The sequence below is a fragment of the Drosophila takahashii genome, chromosome X (assembly GCF_030179915.1).
Source record: "Drosophila takahashii strain IR98-3 E-12201 chromosome X, DtakHiC1v2, whole genome shotgun sequence".
NCBI lineage: Eukaryota > Metazoa > Arthropoda > Insecta > Diptera > Drosophilidae > Drosophila > Drosophila takahashii.
In genome coordinates, this window is record NC_091683.1 from 4534503 (window position 1) to 4548245 (window position 13743).

General features: G+C 38.3%; 2 protein-coding genes across 2 annotated transcripts; one reads left to right on the top strand and one right to left on the bottom strand.

Annotated features, from left to right (window-relative positions):
• Positions 1–8251: 8251 nt before the first annotated feature.
• Positions 8252–11825, bottom strand: LOC108068158 (uncharacterized). Its single transcript, XM_017157571.3, has 4 exons — positions 11584–11825; positions 10901–11447; positions 9637–9932; positions 8252–9159 (listed from the first exon to the last, which is right to left on the bottom strand). Exons 2-4 carry the CDS (start codon positions 11389–11391, stop codon positions 9020–9022), a joined length of 927 nt encoding a protein of 308 aa, XP_017013060.1. The 5' UTR covers positions 11392–11447; positions 11584–11825; the 3' UTR covers positions 8252–9019.
• Positions 11826–12590: 765 nt separating this feature from the next.
• LOC108068115 (uncharacterized) lies at positions 12591–13586 on the top strand. Its single transcript, XM_044394719.2, has 3 exons — positions 12591–12750; positions 12825–12953; positions 13009–13586. Exons 1-3 carry the CDS (start codon positions 12704–12706, stop codon positions 13439–13441), a joined length of 609 nt encoding a protein of 202 aa, XP_044250654.1. The 5' UTR covers positions 12591–12703; the 3' UTR covers positions 13442–13586.
• The last annotated feature ends 157 nt before the right edge of the window (positions 13587–13743 follow it).

The window sequence follows — 13743 nt, forward strand, 5'->3', positions numbered from 1 at the left end:
TCTTTTGTTATTTTTGCGCTTGTTAACACTTTTTGTTTGGCATTTAAACAGTAAATTGGCAGCAGTTAAATGCTGCACGCTCCTCCCCTCTCTTTCGCACCGAGCTAGTGCGCTCTCTTTCTAGCCAGCCACTTTAGTTTACTTCTTGGACTCGTGTATCGATGTCAATTTGCTGCCTAATGTGCAAGTGAATGGGGCATCGGGAGAGGGGAGAATTGGGGATCTGGATCTATATATGTTAGGGGCAGGATCTTCGCGAGGAGGCCGTCTTTAACGCCTGGAGGCGGATGCTTCAACTGCCACTTGGCTTTATGTATGGTTAGCTTTTCAAAATGGCTTCACGGAATTATTTGCCATCGGTATGTGGTATGTGGTGTATATGGTATGTCCCCCAGTTCCTGTCGCCAAACGCTTCCAGGAATGGACGCAACTAATCATAGCTATATCCCGAGCATTTACGACCTGACAAACGATCGTGGTGAGGCAGGAAAATGAGGACGTGACCGGGATCAATCTGTGCGCAAATATGCAATTTGATTTTCCTCCTCACAAACGTCAAACCAAGATTGGCCTGTAATTAAAAATATAATTGAATAAAATAGAACAGTTCTTCAATATTTTTAAGATGTTAGAACAAAATCCTTTGGCCATGAAATATTAACAATATCATCCATAATCTAGACTAATAAAAGAGAACCCCAAAAAAAAGGGATAAAAATCTAAAATAATTCGGAGAGGCATGCTTTCTTTGAATTAAAACAACAAGCGATTCCAAAGTGCAACAAAATTCAAATTCTTTATGAATAAAAATTCTAAAATATATGTAAAAATATTTTCTTAGAACTTAAAAATTTTAATATTATTATGTAAATATTATTTTTATATAAACGCATTTCTAATATTATTTTATTTATATAATTTATACTTGTACCCTTAAAATTTACATAATTTTAATATAATTAGGCATTTACTGCACGTGTACCAATTTTAATTGGAACTCCCCTAAGCCTATCCATCTTCAAGTAATTTCCCCATCTGTCACAGCTCTCTTTATGTCAGCATATACTAACCACCACCCACATTAATGAGATTCCCGTAAAAATGTGACAATAATTTATCTTTCGGCATTCCCTTTGCCTGCTAATGAGGCAACTTGACTTTCGCCACTCTCTCGCACACACAATCGCCCAAAATCACACGGATATTCAGCGTATTTTCATTTTCCACCTGGGTCCGCCATTTTGTCGGGGTCTAACTAACGGCACTTGCCGCTCGTTCAGCGAGTACAAAGCGAAATATAATACACAGCAGCGAAATAAGTTAATTAAAGATGAGCGCGGTGGAAATTTTCGAACAGCAAGAACGACACAGAAATACTCTAATTTTATGGTTTTAAAACCAAGTACTAAGTTTACCAATAGAACTACCAGTGAAACCGTAGTTTACATAGGACAATATGGTCTTACTTACTGAAAATCTTAATAGAGATGTCCAGAAACATTATGACAATCAATAAACAAATAAAAAAACCACTAGTACCAATTTTCAGAACAATATTGATGGTCAATTCTAAGTTCCTATAGGTAAATCTAGTTTACAATCCTTATATCACAAGATACCTTACCAAAACGCTTAAAATAACCACCCGTTAGAGTAATTAACGCCGAGTACCAACTTTCAGAACGCTATCATCGGTAAAAGCCCAGTTCGAATGGGATGGTCAGGGCCCACAAGACAGCCATTAAGCCCGGTGTGTGGTGGTGCAAGTGCGGTTCACCTTTCGCATGGTTTAAAAAGACATTAAAAATGACAAATACGCAGTTGGCGGTGCGAGAAGGTCTCGTTCCCAAGCAAATGACTGGGGACGCTCATTAAGAGTGGCTGCAAACTGACCAGCTGACCATTAACTACCCAAAAAGCTCCCCTCCTCCTCCTTCAGTCCTCCGGTAAATTTCCGAGTGTCGCCCTGGAAAGTAATTTTAATTAGCCATTGCCACTCACCGCCCACTCAGATTGCGATGGGAAGTGGGTGGAAAGCGGGTGAAAAGCGGGTGGAAAGTGGCTGAAAAGTGGGTGGACGGGCGGAACAACCCCCTGGGGATGCGCTTAAGTGCCTTGAGGATGAGCATCCTCCGTCTCCCTTTTTGTATCCCGGGTTGTTTGGCTTTTTGAAGGTGTCGTAATTGCACTCAGCTCACTTGATTCCCGATAAAAGCGGAACACAGGGAATTCGGATTTCGAATGCAAACAAATTAAAAAGCACTTAACAGAGGGGTCCACAGAATGGGAGGGGGTTTAAATACGGAAAGGTATAACATATACCGACTCCTTCTAGGCGCCATTCACCATCGTCGTCGCTGGCCTGTGTGAGATCATTTAGCAGTTTGGATTTCGGGATCCGGGGGATCGTAAATCCTCGGAGTGACCCTGGCGTGTGGCGTCAGTCAAAGCGAATTCAAATTGCCCAAAAGAGTTTAACATCCTGTTGGCGGGGCCAGTCTACCTGAGACCTGGTTGAGATCCCCAGATCCACAGATCCCTCCTCTGGCTCTTAATTGAGGTTTAACACAACATTTACCGCTTTTCGCTAATCGCCTTGAAGCTGCCGACGTCGATTCAAGGGGCCTGTAGAAGTTGCACAGTGGTTAGAAAGCTATTTCGATTATAATCCTAAGATTTGTTTTACATATTTTTAAAAAATAAACCTCTTAATAAAAACAAAAATAAAGTTCCTGAAAATTATATAAAATTTACTAAAATATTCTACAATTAAATTAGTTAATTTTAATAACAATATATTATTACCCAAAATTATAGTTACATTTATAATACATTTAAAAACTAATTTAAGTAGCTTTCTTATTGTTTAAATTTGTAATCTTATTGTTTAGATACTTACCACTGTCCTTTGCGTTCGGGGAGTGGCCTTTTTGGGCCTGAAATTCCGGGATCGATTCTAGTAGGCCAAAACTCTTGGCCCATTCATAAAAATTCGGGCTTTTGTTTTGATTATGCGGCTTAATAACAACACGTCATGTCATTTCATTTCGGCTTTCGAGTTTTTGGTTCTCGACCATCCCCCTTTCCCTATAAAACAATTTCGTTGATCCCATTGAGAAATGCTCGACGTTTGTTCATCACGCAATGTCGCGTCCGCATTAAAAAAAAAAAAAATTATAAATATACAAAAACAGCCACCGCGGCTCTTTTCATCAGTCATCCTCGGGAACTGTGTTGTTATTCCTCGTTGCATTTATATTTAATAATATTGACGTTTGACCATCATATCGACCCTCGTTAGTTGCCCCCTCGATGAAATTTATAAGCATTTTTCGGGAATTCGTTCGGAAGATAAATTAGGGAAATATTTCGAGGCCCTCAATTGGTCGGATTGAGGAGTTGATATCTCTCGGCCAGACTAATTGGTTAAGATTGTACAGTTCTCGAAAGGAAGTTGCGTTGCGACCTGAGAGAACCGAGAAATGTCTATTAAGTCTATTTAGTTTTCTATATTTTCTATATTTAAAATTTAATATAACAATAGAAAAAATGCCACCTATCTAAGTTATCTACAAAAATATTCATTTACTTGATTTTGGAAGATGGAACCTCCCAAGACTCTTTTACAATACAAAAAAAAGCCCCTCCCCAGATAAATGATATATGCTCGCATTGGGGCGATTAGGCGTTATCGCCTGTTATATATCATGATGACCGAGTCCGAAACAAAGGCCCACAGACAAAATCGTACAAAAAGAGCCACAAATAAAGGCGAGAAATGAGATTGGACCGAGGCGAGGCGAAAAGAAAGAGTTTTCCCCGGGCGGGGTAATTTTAAGTTTTATGTTAATTCCCATAGACCAGAGACCATGAACGATATGCATAAAAAACCCAATCGAAAGGCGAGACCGAGCATCAAATTAAATCAGTTTAAATATGGCATAAAATAAAAGTACAAAATCATGTTTGTTTAAAAGGCCAACGGCCAGCGGGCAAAGCAACGCCAACGGATTAGAGTTAGTATCTCAAATCGAATTTATCGCCGCACAATTTGTGAAATTAATTTACTCGGCCCCAACGACGACGATGCTGAGTTCCTCACTCTTTATTTATTTATTTATTTTTTCTGTTTCTTTTTTTTTTTGACTCGGACTTTAGTGATTTGAGTGAGGTAATTATGAGTGCCCCTAATGCCGTGGCAGGCGATACCGTAGCCCGTTTTGATTGTCAGTTTCTGGCGATAAGTTAAAAGTCCTGGCTGGCTGCCTCGCATAAATCGGGGCCCCTATCAAAATCTTATCGCCGCCACACATCAGCGGTCAGAAAGTTTTCCTTTCCACTTCCACTGGCACAACAACCCACTATCCACAATCCAAAACAACGGTCGAGAATATCATTTGCCATTTGGCGTTGACAATATTTTTCATGCTAAGAGACTTTTAAGCTGTCAACGCGCGGCGATCATAAAAATCGACCACCGAGCGGGACAGAACGGACGGAATCGAATCGAATCGAATCGTAACGAATCGAGCCGACTTGAATCGAATCAAAACTGGGCCTAAATCGACACAGAAAAAAATAGGCTCTAAATGGAAAACAATTTCTTGGTTCTGAAGAATTCGCGGTCTAAAGTTATTTTTTTAAGAATTTTTTATTTTAGCTTTTAGATGGTATAAAAGAAAATGAGATGATGATCTTTATAACAAGTATGATCTTCTGTACTTGAATTTTATTTAAATATATGACTAATTAACAATATAGATTCGTTTATGTTTTAACCTAAATTTAAGTTCCATTTAAAATTTTAAAAATTTTCTAAAAAACTCCTTTTTTTTCGGTGCATTTTGAAGCAGTGAGCTGGGTTCGAAATTGCATTTCGAGGTTGCCCAACAGCGTCAAACTGTCTGGCAATTGTTTTATGCATTTAATGGGCTCCATCTTGTGGGAGGCGGGGAAATCGGTGGGGCTTAACTTGATTGGAATGCGACTTAAGAAAATAAAGAAAAAGGCCTTACACAGATTGGACAACTTTTACTAAACAATATTAAGAAAAATACGGAAAAAAAAAAAGGAATTAAATCATCTTGAATATTTAGTTTGAATTTTCCCTTAAATTTCACACATTGCATTATTAGTTTTGTGGATATTTCGGATATTTCACACCGAATTTTCGCATATGAAAAACAGGCCCACAACTAGTTGGCCCACTTCGCCTCAAACCCCAGCGGGAAATGCCTGGCTGTTTTTCATCTTTATTTGCTTTTCCAATTGACACGCCCCCCTGTCGGTCGGTCGCACTTTTCCTGCGATGAAAATCCGGCGAGGGCAAAAACAAATGAAACGAAACGAAATGAACAAACAAATTGCCGGCGTTGTAACAACTTGACATCAGCACGTGCCCCTGTGTGAGTGCCAATGGGCCAGGGCAGTGGCGTACGAGGGGGGGAGGAAAGGGGATTTGGGAAAATAGTACAGTTTAAATAATATTAATAATGAGATTACAATAGGTTTCAGATAATTTTATAGTAATTTAATGGTTTTTCTATATAGTTTATGGGTTGAAGGACCAACTTTTCGAATTTTTTAAGTCCTATGAGTTTAGAAAATTTTTACACAATTTAAAATTTTTTTTATTAGGTCAAAAAAATGAGTTTACAAAAGATTTCAAATAATTCTATAGAAATGTAATGGTTTTTTTATACAGTCTATGGGCTACAGGATCTACTTTTTGAATTTGTAAAAGCCTTTGAGCTTAGAAAATTTTCACACGATTTAAAGATTGTTTTATTAGGTTAAAAAAACAATGTTTATTTTTATTCACATTTAAAAGGGGTAAACTATCCCGAAACCCCTTCCGAACTTTTATTTCCCTACGCCTCTGGCTGAGTGTGTAAAAGATTGTTGACAATTGCCAATGGCTGCTTGTAATTCCCAATCTATGAATAACAAATAGGCCGGGGTCTCGCGTCCAGGACCCAAAGTCCCCAACCCTTGTTTGCCAATCAAATCATAATCTGAATTTGCGAACAACAACAAGGTAGATAGGGACATGAGGATGCGACGAGTAGATAGGGACATCAGGAGCAAATGCAATTTTACAATGTTACATGAAACGAGAAAACGCGCAATTTGTGCCAGAGCAGGATGGCAAATCGAATGGGGTGAGGTGGGTGTGAGGATTAAAGAGAGAGCGAGACGACTGCAGAGGACTTGTGCTTTGACGCCTTTTTGATTTGATTGTCCATGACATGACGGGGTCCCAATCCGCTCATCCTCCCTCTCGTACCGCTCACCCCAAAAATCCCCCGCCCCATCACATCCCATAAATCCCCATATTCCTAAGTCCCCCTCCACATCACTTCTCGTTGCATGTGCGCCATTTGTAATTCAAGTCAAAAGGCAGTCGATGTTGTTGTCATCGTTGTCATGCCCTTTGAGAAAGGGTATTCGGGATCTTCTAACGGGTTTTCCTCTATTAGAAAAACGTAGCTCAAAAAAGTGTCCATAAATTCACTAATCAGATTCTAATGATTTAACCATTTATTTTGAAGTATTACGACTGAAAAACTGAGAAAAAAGTTTATTTTTTGTCGATTTCAAATCCATATTTTCCACCCTAAAATATCAGTATTTTTGCCATAATAATAGAAATAATCGTCCAAATATGGAATGTCAAACCTTGTTGAACTCGTTATTTAATTCCCAATCGATTGGCATTCAAACATAAAAATTTTTAATTTTTGTAATTTTTCGCAAAAAATTATGATGTAACCCCTTATCAAAAATGCGAAAATTGATCAAAAAATAAATTTCCCTGAAAGTGATAGGGATCGTTAGTTTAGGTCGTTAGCAGTTCAAAACAGTCGTTCTTTTAGCTGTGGGCCTTGATTTGTCCAAATGACGCCTGAAAAACATCAAAAAAAGGTAATTTTCGTCCAAAATTCGAATCCATAATTTCCACCCTACTTATTAGTTTTTTTAACTTTGAATGACGTACCTTGTTGAATCGATTTGCGTTCAAATCTAAAATCTTAATTTTTTGGCCATTTTTTGAAAAGAAGTCATAATGGGGTACATTAAAAATGCTAAAATTAGTGAAAAATTTAATTTTCCCAAAAGCCATAACAACACGATCCATAGTATACACACTATACTATAGTAAGTTCGAAATTATATAGTCTATTTAATCTTAATTACTTTAATAAATAAACATACGTTTATTATAAAAAAAATCGTTTGAAAAATATTAGTTAAAAAGTCCTCTTTTTGAGGGTACTTAAAAATCGGACTGAATGAAGGGCGCTGCCCAGACGGGTCCTTGCTGTTGTTGCTGCTGTTATTCCTCGACGGATTATAATTTTCTTTTCCGTTTCAATGCATTTCATTTCCGTGCCAACGAACGAACGACCCTTGATCCCATCTGTATGCCAATGTGTGTGTGTGTAATTGTGTACTTTGGATTTTTGCATTTTTGACTCAATTACAATTTTCATGCAAAATCAGCAGCCAGAAGGAGAAAAATGAAAGGGCGCTGAAATAGTCGCAGGCATAAGTAATATTCCTGGTAATCGGATTACATAATGTGATCAAAATACAAAATCAAATCAACGACAGCGTAAAGTAATTTGTATTTTCTTTTGAAATTTCGCCAATTTTCTGATTTGCATTCTAATTTGTCTTATTTGCTAACATTTTTTGACAGTTTTTAAGGGTAAAATTTGCAGCAAATCATTGTTTAAGTCCACGACGAATACGGAAAACGCGAATTTTCCTTTAGGTTTTTTATAAACTCACCATTTTCAGTTCTGCTGCTTGGGTTTTTTCCGATTTTCCGAGTTTTCCGGGGATTGAACAATCTTAACATGAATGGCGGGAATTTTTGAATAAAACACTTTTGCGAGAATGGCTAAATAGGAGTGCTGCCAGATCGATAGAAATATATGAAGCAATGCTGCCAATGAGACGGGTTACAAGTAAAATTTCGTACCCATTCATGAAAATATGGTTCCGTTAATTTTTTAAATAGGAATCTTTAATATAAAACATTAAATTTCTATGAATTTAAATACTTTTGTAAAAAGTAAATTTTAAAATTTCTTCTTAAACAAAAGTCCCAGTATATAATTACAAAATTTTAAGAAATTTTAAAAGAAATTCAAATTTAATAGGGCACATTTTTGTAACTTATCCCTTTTATTACTTCCAAGTTTTTAGCACTCTTCACCAGCCCGCAAAGTAAAACACAAACAGCTTCTTATTCGTTCCGCTTCTTTCTTGTTTTCCTCAATAAAACACTTATGTCTAATTTTGTTACAATTTTTTTCTGCTTAATCATGCTTCTCGGTTACTCAGAAAATAGGAATTTAAATTATAGAAAAAAATGTATAATTACGCATTAAACAATCGCACGCACACACAATTTTACCGCCTAAAAACTAACAGAAGAACATAATGTGGCCACACGATCGATTCTGATTCTAATTCCCTTCCTTTCTCACTTTAAATTTCAATTTATCTTCCTAACGCGCGCGCACCCTTTCGCCCCCTTCCCGATATATCCGATATATATAAAGCTGATCCGTCTGACACCAAAACTAAGGAGGGTGGAAGAATGGAAGGAGCAACGAAGGGGGCAATCGCAATCGAACTCGAACTCAAACTCTAGTTAAACATGGGACTGTGTATAAGTATAGGTATATATAATATATATCAATTATATATTGTATTGTACACGTGAATGGCGTTGGCTACTACATATCATCCGGAATATGCACGGCGTCAAGTGTATAAAAGATTTCCTTATGTTTTCTTTTTGATCCTGTCCTGTATACAAATCCACTACTGAGAACAACTTTAAGCCTATTGAAAAATAAGAGGAAAAGGGGGAAAGTCTAGTCATATCGTAAATGTTACATTCGCGCAGGTTCATGAAATGCTATCGATGAGTTTTGGGACCGACGACCCCGCTGGAAAACGGAGAGGATGCCGAATGCTGGATGCTGGCTGCTGGACGCCGCGTTCATTGGGTGTGCGCGGTTATCACGATGTTAATCTGCGGATAGACATCCGGTTTGGCCTCCGACGTGATCAGCTGCACCATCCGCTGCTGCAGTTCGTCCTGGCTGGCCTGCGTGCCCGGCGGAATCATCCAGATTGCATCTGTTTTGGGGAGAAAGGTGAAAATTAGGCATTAGTTGTTTGATTCTTTTAAACTAAATCTAAAAATAGGATTCCTATTGATAATATCAATTAATTTCAAACAATAACATGATTAAATCAATTGAATGGGGGTTAAAAAAATATACAAAAATTGGGATACTTGAAATATTGTATAAAACGTATAGTGTTTATCGCCCCAACAACAAGTTCCAAATATCAATCAGTTAATTTACATTTAATTTAATATTTAAATAAACAGTCGATTAAGTTTAGCGTGCTTTTAAGGAAAACAAAGTCCTAACAAGGTGACTTTTCAAAAGGCAAACAAAGAGATATGTGATTAATTTCTTTGTATAGTTACATTCCATGCAATCGCTTAAGTTTCTCTGATTTTAGCACTTCTTTACTTTGAACTTTTGATTATTTTAGCTCATTGGGCGAATCTAGATCTAAGATCGAGGGCTGTCTCTTGCTCACCGCCAAAGTACCAGCCATTTGGAGTGCACAGCCGCCACATAATCGGCGGCTGCGTGGGCATCAGATCGGCCAGGATATCACAAGTTTCGCCCGGCCGCAAAGCGGGCACATTGATGCGCTGCGTCTGGATGGGCGAGGTCAGATAGCAGTTGTTCGGCCAGCGCTCGGTGCCGTCGTTCTGCAGCTGGAAGGCCTGCTGCTGGGCATTCAGGTGCTTTCCCTGGACGATCTTCATCGAGGGCAGTGACTGCAGGCTACAAAAGTCCAGATAGCAGCCCACCGCCGTCTGCAGGCTCCTAAATTGGTACGAAAAATTGGCATTAGTAATGTGCAGTTAAATAAATGAGTTATATCTTATGCAAATAATACGTAACATTGATTTCTTTGGGGCTTTCGGGTTGAAAATAGATAAGAAAACTTAAAGATTATGACGCCGCTTTAATTTCTAGGAAATACAAACTCTGGGAAATGCAGTTACATCAGCATGACTACATGGAAAACTTAAGATTGGGTATTTATTAAAATAATATATTTAAAAAACTGAAAATAAATAAAGATATTGGAAATTTAATGAGCTGTAACCTTAAATGGGTGTTGAAAGATTTTTAAGGGCTTTTTAATAAAATAATCCTAAACTGAAGAATATAGTTTTATGTAATATATGTAATTTTCTAAAAACTACCTCTTTAAAGAACCTCACTATCATAATAGTTTTTTTTTAACCTTTAAGAATGAAATTTTACTCCGAAATATGGGATTTCAAAGGCATTCTCTTAGGCATTCCTTACCAGTTGCTCATCTTTTTAAGGGCTCTTTAATAAAATAATCCTAAACTCAAGAATTTAGTTTTATGTAATATAAGTAAGTTTCTAAAATCTATCTTTCTAAGGAACCTCACTATCATGATAATCTTTTTAAGAGATCCTAAACTTTAGAATTATATTTTACTCCGAAATGTGATATTGAGAATATGTGAGACATTCAGAGACATTCCCATATAATAAGATTGACCCTAACTTTGTGATCCTAACTCTGTGGTCCTCACCAGTTGCTCATCTCCTTTTAAGGGTTTTTTAATAAAATAATTCAAAACTGAAGAATTTAGTTTTATGTAATATTTGTAATCTTCTAAAATCGACCTTTCTAAAGCACCTCAATATCATCATAATAGATCCCAAACTCTAGAATTATATTTTACTCCGAAATGTGCGATTCCAGAGACATTCTCTTCTTATAAGATAGATCCTAACTGTGTGATCCTTACCAGTTGCTCATCTCCAGGTAGAACCTGGCCGATTCCCGGTTCATCTGATTGTTCATTAAGCTCTGGAACTGGCTGATGAGGTCCTCGTGATCCGTGGTGCCCATGCAGCTGAATTGTTGCAGCAGCAGGGAGTCGATATCGAAGTCATTCGTGGGCAGACCCTTGATGGCGGATGCGTTGGATGCGTTTGCGGATGGACTGGGATTTACATTCGAATTCGAATTGAGGTTCGAATTTGAATTCAAATTCGGAGTGGGCAGCATTCCGGGGGGCGGGGGCAGGGGTATGGCCATCATGGGATTTGTGGTTGTTGTTGTATTGGTTGTGAGTCCGAATAACGGTTCGCACTGCATTTGCTGCTGCTGTTGTTGTTGTTGTTGCTGCTGCTCCTGCTGGCCATCCGAATTCGGAATCGCATTCGGATTCGAATTCAGACTCAAATTCATATTTATGTTCTGCATCTCGTTTTCGTAATTCTCCTCCACGTCCATCTCGCTCGCTCTCTCTGTCCGTCTCCTTTGTTTGCTTTCTCTCCCTTTCCTTCTTTCTGCAATTAACAATATCAAATCAAAATCAAAATCGCAATCAAATGAAAATGCGTTTTACGCTTTTGTTGTTGTTTGAGCACTTGTACACACACACACACACACACACACAGGCACGCACACCCACGCAATACTCACACACACAGTTGCAGCAGCTGGTTTTTAAGGGCGACCAAAAACAACAACGAGCGGCGGTCTCCTCGGCCAAAGGGGGCGGGGCGGGGGGCGTTCCGGCTTCCGGCGTCTGCAGGCTTGAGCTGTGACCTCGTCTCGAAGAGGAAGAGCGATCGCTGGACAGCTGAGAAATGCGGGAATAAAATAAAAAAGGCAACAAATTTTAATAACCCAACAGTGTGACCGTTCGGAATGCGCGATTTTAGGCCAAACGTAAGAGTGGCGACGTAAGAGAACGTTAGGTAGAGTACGGTCATACTGCGATCTTCTGATATCGATATCGGTTTGCGTCAATCGTGTTTAATTTATTAATTTATTTATTATATATTATTATATTATATTTTTGCATATTTTTCGTTTTAAATATATGATGAATCACCCCGTGTGTTTGAGTTTTTAGGCGCAAAATTCGAACGGATTGAATTAAGTTTTTCGTGATTTTTTTTAACCAATTAGGAATTGCGCTGGAATTTCGTAACTTGGCATGTTGATTACATTGTTCTTATATAATTTTAAGCGATTTTTATTTCGTTTTTATCCTTTAAAATGGCAGCCGTGGGAATTCTTTTGTCAAGCTATATTAAAAAAAAGTTCAGCTTATCAACACTTTATAGCGTTTCGTTTCTTTTTTCAACACTATAGCTATCGATAGTTAGGCATTTAATTAATGGTGTTTTGTTCACGAACTGAAAGAACCGGCTTTTTGCCTTGGCTTTTTGATACTAATAATTTAATAAACGGTTTTTAATTTTTGAGATAAATAAAATATATTTATTATAATATCTTTAATATATTTATTTATTCGTATTATTAAACTATACGGCGTTCCAGCAAGTAAGTATATTTTTAGCTCTTTCGTAGCACAACTTAATTTAAATTTAATTTAAAACGTTTTCCCAGTTTCCAGCCGCAGGTGGCAATCCTAGTTTTTCCAACACTGAGCTGCCAATATCTGACAGCTATCAGGATGAACTGCATCGCCTGTCAAAGCGACTGACTAAGCACGAATCAGAAAACTTGTCGAGCAATTCGGACGAGAGACCAGAAACGAGGCGAAAATCAAGACGAAAGCAGCTCTCCCATAATGGCGTCAAAAAAATTGGTTAAACCGAAGAAGCAGGATGAAAAAAAGTGAGTAAAGGCAATTCTTCCGTATAAGCAAAAACCCCCTATGGAACCCAATCTAAAACCAGAAAAACCCCCAGCATCTGCCCCATTGACTACAAAAATGAGAAGCCCGGACCTTCGGTAAATTGCAAATTGCAAGGGGAAAGCAGCTCTTCCAAAATGGCGGCAAAGAAATTGGACAAACCGAAGAAGCGGGATGAAAAGCGGTGAGTAATTCTCCGTATAAGCAAAAACCCAATCTAAAACCAGAAAACCCCCCAGCAATGAGTTAATCTGCCCCATTGAGTACAAAAATGAGATGCCCGGACCTGCGATAGATTGCAAATTTATGCCCTGCGGCAAGGATATTCTGGAGTACACTGAGCAGCCCATTTCGTTTCCCCACCTGGAGTTTGCCTTTTTGCAGAATATAGGACTTCAAACGCTCATGGGCTTGGATTCGTTGGATCTGAGCGCTTTTGATGGACCAATGGATCCCGAGGAGGAAGCAGACTTAGAGGCTCAGGCAATCCGCAATAAGGAGCAAATGGATCCCGAAACTGCAGCTCTTATTGCCGATATAGACGCTGCGATTGCTCGTTACAGTAAGCGCCCAGATGTTGGCCAAGAAGCGTCCCCAGGCGCCTCAACCTCGCGTGGGGCTAAGGCGTCCGGTGCAGGAACTTCCAGTTCCAAAAAGCCTGAAAAAAAATAGCCTGCAACAGCAAATAGAGTTGACTGGCAGAACCTTCGAGGAGATAAGGAAACCCTTTATTTGACATTCCATCAATCATCATCAATTCATCAGCTGAAAAGAACAAAAAAAAATGTTGATTAAAACTCACAAATAAACGAATTATATTCCCAAGAGTTTGAAAGTTATAGGTTATACCGATTACTGGCGTTGCTTCTGAATAAGTGGAAAAACTGTCTTATAGTAATGCTTAGTAAGGCTAATGCTGAAACCCATTAGTTAGCTAAAAAAAGGTAATTTAAAATATAATAAATAAATAAAAT